General features: G+C 41.3%; 1 protein-coding gene across 1 annotated transcript in view; it reads left to right on the top strand.

Moving 5' to 3' along the window:
• The window catches only part of LOC109289799 (ankyrin repeat and KH domain-containing protein 1-like), a 204498-nt gene that overhangs the window by 34749 nt on the left and 163350 nt on the right, over positions 1 to 6399 (top strand). Inside the window, exon 2 of the mRNA XM_019506001.1 lies at positions 2885 to 3042. Coding sequence (XP_019361546.1) covers positions 2885 to 3042 — 158 coding nt within the window. The remainder of the gene's footprint in view (positions 1 to 2884; positions 3043 to 6399) is intronic.

The following is a 6399-nucleotide window of genomic DNA, read 5'->3' as shown; positions in this document are numbered from 1 at the left end:
AGACTGTAGCAATTCAAATTTAGCAGAACAGCCCCAAGTTTAACTCTGGAAGATGCAGGGTTAAAGTTGAGGTGGTGGTATCTTTATAGGCTTGTTAATAACTAACATTAATTATAAATGTTAGTACAACAGCAGCGGCTTCCCTCTGGCCTTTTGAAACCACTACAAGTAGGGGTGCACTGATATATCGGTTGGCCATTGGATTGGCACAGATAAAAGGAGAAATGACATTATTGGTTATCAGCCCTTTTTTGGGTTGTTGCAGCTGATTAATTATGGCCATGTGCCCATGGCAAACTACAGGTCCACTGAGCAATGGGAGAGGTAGGAGTTGCTGGGGAGTGGTCACAGAGTGCTGCACTAAGCAACAAAGGGACTGTTACTGGCTCCTGCTGCCACTGTCAATATCATGGCAGTGCCATGCGCAGTAGGAGCCTGAGTGCCAGGACTGGCACAGAGATGTTAGGCTGCGCATGGGTGGGATGAGGTGCCTTGTGAGGGACATTCTGTTCCACCAGGCATCTTTGAAAAAACAGCTTCTCCCTGGCAGCCAGCGGAGCTCAGCTGCATGGGGCCTGCCAGCACTGAGACAGAAGCATGCTCTGGGGGTCCAAAAAAGCCTGGTGCTGCTGTCTGCATGAGAGTCCTTCCTGCCTGCCTGGGACAGCAGCACAGGCTGTGTGGGGAATGGGTAGGAGCTGTGGGTAAGGGGGCTATGTATGTAGGAATAAGGGAGTTGCCACCTTCCTGATTGAGGGACAGGAGGTGTGTGTAAAATGCAAAACAAACCAACAAAAAGGTGTGTTTATGTCAGTAGTTTAAAATGTCTTGTGCTGTTACTAAATATTGGTTATTGGATTGGCATCAGCCAATATGATTGGTTAATCATCAGCTGTTGGTATTGGCCAAGAAAATCTTTAATCGGTCCAAACCTAACTACCAAGTGTATGTTTGTCCCTGCTCTCAGTCCTTAACTTTGATATTTAATTTGAATAGACACCAGATGACTGCTTTGGACACTGCAGGGGTAGCACAAACCATTTAAAAATGCTGTGGTATCACACAGCACAGCTTGATACTCTCTGGGATGAGGCATTTATTAAACAAGTTGTAGCTTTCCTGATCTGCATTTACACTTCCTCTTACAACATGGCATTATTGAGTTTGTAGACCATCTCAAATTGTGTTTTAAACAGAAATGGTAAGTTCATACTTCTATCTCATTGGAATGTTAATCTCTAAACTATAATGATGACATTTTCTGTATTAGCGTTAGCTACAGATCACTTAATGTGGGATGAGGTATTTGAGAACTGTGAAAAGCAGGAGAAAGAGGGCATAATGGAACAAAAGGAGAGCAAGGATAGTGATGGTTCTAAAGGAGGGTATAATTTCAAAGTGATGCTCTTCATGCTAATAAGGTTCTGAACAAATTTTCAATAGGGTGAAATATAAATCTAAGTAATGATAATAGTGGCCTCATTTTTATTGTAGAGCTCTCATTGCAGTTACTGGTAGGTTATCTTTAGGATGGAAGAAAGTATATAGTGTTAAATATACACTGCAGGCTGTAATTTAAAAACAATTTTCCTCTGTTGAGAGAATGAGTTTGATATCCTTGTATTAAACTTTTTCACTCTGACAGCCTTCCACAGTATAAGATTATTACATCTACATTATTCTAAACTGTCAGTTCTTTGAGTAGGTTCATAAACCTTATTTGAAGATCAGGCAGACCAGTGAGACACTTGACTGCCTCTGGTGCCAGAACTTTTTGTGGTAGCTGCTAAAGTGCTTGTGCACCTGGATGCTTTTGGTGGTTCCTTTAAGCATCTCTGCCACGAGAATGCAAAGTCAGTCTGGAGAGGTGGCAGACAGCTCAAGTCTCATGAGTATTTACTTGTATTTTCATCTGTCTGCAGTTTGGCAGCAGAAGCCTTACTTTGTTCAGAAAGCTGGATTGACCCTCCCAAGCAGTATAGAGGGGATCTGCTGCTGTGAAGGCACTCAGTTTTGATGGTAGAACTGGATGGTAAAAATTCATTATGTAGGTTAAGCCACAGAATAACATTCATATTAGTGAGTTGGGATTCCTACTGCTTAACAAATCTTTCTGTTGTTTAAAAAGAATTGGTAAATTAGAGTGAACATAAATCACAAATTGGACGTCACATTTCTTCCACTTAACTGGGTCTACTGAGAATCAAGGTAATCTTTTGACCTGTAAGTTGAAAGTAACCTTTCAGTTGGAGACTGAAGACCTGCATCAAGCAGGAACTATATGGGTGGCAGAAGTAAATACCTAACCTCCGATATTATTTAGAAACCACTTGTGACACTTAGGAATGTTTTGATCAGCTCCTCTCAGGCGGTTCATGAGGGGGCTGTATATTTAAGTTAGCCCTATTGGTTGGAGGTATGGATTTTTTTTTTATTTATTTGCAGAACTGTCAGTACAAGTCTGGGAGTGCAGGCAGTTGTGATGCAGCAATGTTTATACTGGTGTAAATGCATCTGTAACACGAGTCCTCCCTTCTCCAATATTTAGCTAGTTGTCATAACTGTATCAGGAACACTCTTCTAGGTAGAAAAGACCAAAGTGACTTTTTTAATGGGGTTGTCTTTCTAGAGGGAGTTCATCTAAGATAACATACTTGGTCTATGAGCATTTCTGATTTTGAGTGCCCTTGATCAGGTGAATTAAAAGTAAAAGTTTCTGTTCATTCAAAACATCTTAAATTCCACAACCTGGTCCTTGGAAGTGTATCTCTAATTCAGAATCATTTGACAGGAAAAATGGTAACATTTTATTTTAATCTTGCATGTAATACTGTTAAATATTTGGAAATCTTACAAATTTTATTTCTCTTAACTTTTTTTAAAAACAGGTTGAATCGTTTATTTTGGACCAAGAAGATCTGGATAACCCAGTGCTTAAAACAACATCAGAGTTATTTTTATCAAGTCCTGCAGAAGGAGCAGATTTAAGAACCGTGGATCCAGAAACACAAGCAAGATTAGAAGCATTGCTAGAAGCAGCAGGTACTCTGTTTGTATAGTACTTCTTATGTCAATGGAAGCCTTAACTTCATTTTACAGAATTGCAGCCAGATGTCTCTCTTGGTCATTTAGACTATTTGAATATATTTGATATAGAGAGTCTGAGCTACAAGAAAGCTTTTAGCTTCTGTAAAATTTTTTAGTCAGTAGTTCTTTACTTTATTATAATGTGAGAAACAATTCAATGGAGTAAATTTGTCATCGACCATATAAGGGTATAAATATTTTGAGGGAGAGGACTGAGAGAGCACAAGAATGAAACTGGTTTGCTAAACTGCCATTTTTCCCTTCACTCCTCCAGGACACTTGTAATTCTTAATTTGTCTTACAAAATTTTAAAATTGAAATGGGCTCTGATTTGGCTATCAAATATAGCTGTAACCCTCTGTATCAGTTTGATTTCTGCAGAATAACTTATCTTTATTCTCACAAGAGCCTTCCTGATGCTAGCTTTTTATGATGAATATTTTTTTCTAACTTTGGTAGACACACAGTGGGTAGGATAGTGTTTTAGTATCTTACATTTTGTTAAACTTTAATCCAATAAGTATTTTTATTGAACTGCTTCCTTAAACTATTTTCAAACTGATATTTGCAGCATTGTGATATTGCATGAGTATTAGAAAGTGAATCTGGCTTGTCATTGTTCATAACTAAAGCAAAGTGGTGCAAAAAAGTATACAATGCAAATAATGTAGAGAGCAAATGGTCAACAAACCATGAGCTAAGATCGGGCAAAACGAGACAAATGCATGAAAAATCACATAGCTGGATGGTTAAAATCTTCATCCCCTTCCTTCTGTTGCTGACCATTGTGTGTATGTACCAGGTCTACATGGGGCCAAGCCAAATTTTCCTTGTAATTGCTCTTCCAGTTACTAGAACTAAGCGTAGGAGAGGCCTGCTGCCTTGTTTTTAATGCCTCACCTATCCTTAGTGGCCTACAAGCCTTTCATGTAGAGGAAATACAAATGCACAGGCATTGAGAGCTGAACTGAAGGCAGGAGTTAATTGAGAGAGATGTAGATCAAAGTCCCATCAGATCAGAGAGTTTGGTGGGACTTTGACTTGAGGCTAGAGAGGGAAGAGAGAAACGGGGGATTGGTGGCTCAGCAACCATGACTAAGTCCAGGAAGCAGTGACTCGTAGTTGGATATAGTGGAGAAAAAGATCCAGCACAGAGCTGTGATGGGAAGACTAGGATTAGCTGAGCAAGAAGACTGGTTTGCAGAAGCTTCAGTGGACTGTGACTGAGTAGACTAAGAGAATGGGACTGGGATGAAGAGCTACGATGAAGAGGCAGGAGAGTGAGGGGGAAAGGGGGTTAAGTGTTGATCAGATGTCCACAGGCAAAAGAGTGTAAGGCCCCTGAGAAATATTCTCCTGACCTTGGAAAGGAAACTAAGATTCCAAAGTCTCACCATTCTTGTGCTCTCAGCAAACATCTGATCTGCTAACAGTGTGTCATCCCCTTCTAATGCTGGTCCACAGAGAGAATGATGAGCTGCTTGCCTCTGTCGCTCTGTTAGCTCAAGTGGTAGAGATTGGTGAAGTGGATCTGAAGGTTACATCCTGGTGATGAACCATATGACTGTTACTATGCTGCCATGTGATGAAATTTTAATTTTTCAGGTGCAAGCTTTATGATGATGCATTTTTGTGGGCAGTTCATGGATTCTTTTTTTTTTTTTTTAAATAAAAAAAGGCAAATCAGGTACTTGGAAGATGAAGTAAGTTACTTCTGCAACCTTAATTGGATCAGCATGTGTGTGTGTTTTAAGTATCCATCTCAGTCTTTAATCAGCCAGTCTAGTTCTCCCCCCTGCACACTGGCCCCTTAGATTTTCCACCATGGTAATTCACAGTAAGTTTTTTGTCCATTTGGTCCTTCTCCCAGCTGTTCATCTGATCTCAGTGCATTCCTGTTCCATCTTACTGGTTTGCAGGTCCTAGGGTCACCTTCCAGTCTATCCTCTGAATCAATTTACAGCCTTACTTCTGGATTGCCCAGTTCTCCTTCCTGCTCTGCCAGACCCAACATGTGACCTGCAGCAGTCATACTTACCTTTCCCAGCCTCTAGTCCCAGTCTTGCTAGATTTCTTATTTCGGTTTATTTCTGTCCCCCTTCCCTCTGTTTTTGGTGCCTTTAACTGGGTGTGTGCTTGAGAAGGGTGGAGGGAAGGTTAAAAAGGGACTGGTTCTGTGCTTCCAGTTCCTATGCTTGGCCTGGCCTGGCCTGACTTGACCCAAACAGTGATTTGCAGAGATTGCCAGTTCACCAGTGGCTGAGGGGGTTACTGTTTTTTAGCTTTTTGCCTTAGCAACATGGGCCAAAATTCAACCATGTGGGACAGGATCCCAGGTAGGCAGAGATCAGCTCTGCCTCTAAGAAAAAATCAGTTCTTTTCCTCTTTCTTTTGCTTCTTCAAAACTTTGTGTCTGTCTTGAGGCAGTATGTAGAATGTAAGAAAATGTATGGTTATGTGAGGTGAGAACAGAGTGTTCTCCTTTGACCCTGCCTGCTCTGCAACCATCTGCCCCCCCCATGTCTTTTCCTCCCCTCCCCACTCTGACCAGCCAGCTGCATCCACTTACCCTTGTTGCTGATCCCCACCTCTCTTTCCTAAGGGTAAATTCAGACTCTGTGGTGAAGGGGAGTACTGCAGAGCTGGGGGAAGAAGGGTGGCATGATGCTGCTCTGTGCTGCTAACCATTCCCTGCCCCAAACCCATGCTGGATTGGTCCTGACCTAGAACATGAGGCTGGGTCTTTGGACAGTTTCAAATCTGTGTGAGGCACATCTGACCTGTGGGGCTGCTCATGGGGTTGGAAATTCAGCAAAAGCAGCATAATTACTGTGGCTCCTCACTGCCAAAGTTCAGGCCCTGGAGGCAGCCCTGCAAGCCATATCTTTGACACCCTTGTGCTAATGCATGCATCTAAGTTAAAGTAAAACTACATGTTAATATTTCTGGACTTTATAGTGTTTCTAGGTACTTGTTTTCAGGGGTCTTTTTCAGTTCATTTTTTGTGAGAGGATGGAAGCAGTTTCTAGATGCAGTAAATGGAAATATTTTGTGTTCTTGGCGGCCTTCAATGGGATTTCCAGCATGAGAGAGCAGAACTTTTTGTTGACTATGTAAAAAAAAAAAAAAAAACTTAGAAACTGACTTTAGAGTATGTTACACATTGGCCAACACATGCCTGCATCCCTTTCTGGGGCTGATTCCCAGGGGTTTGTTATCTGTTTTTGTTCCCCTTTAACAGGCTAGGGCCAGATCTATTACAAAGGAATGCAATAAAAACAAAAATGTAAAAATGCATTTAAACACACAGCT

Source organism: Gavialis gangeticus, unplaced genomic scaffold, assembly GCF_001723915.1.
Source record: "Gavialis gangeticus isolate Ggan-Ray unplaced genomic scaffold, GavGan_comp1, whole genome shotgun sequence".
Classification (NCBI taxonomy): domain Eukaryota; kingdom Metazoa; phylum Chordata; order Crocodylia; family Gavialidae; genus Gavialis; species Gavialis gangeticus.
The sequence above is the reverse complement of the archived record's forward strand: the minus strand, read 5'-3'. Positions and strand labels throughout refer to the sequence as shown.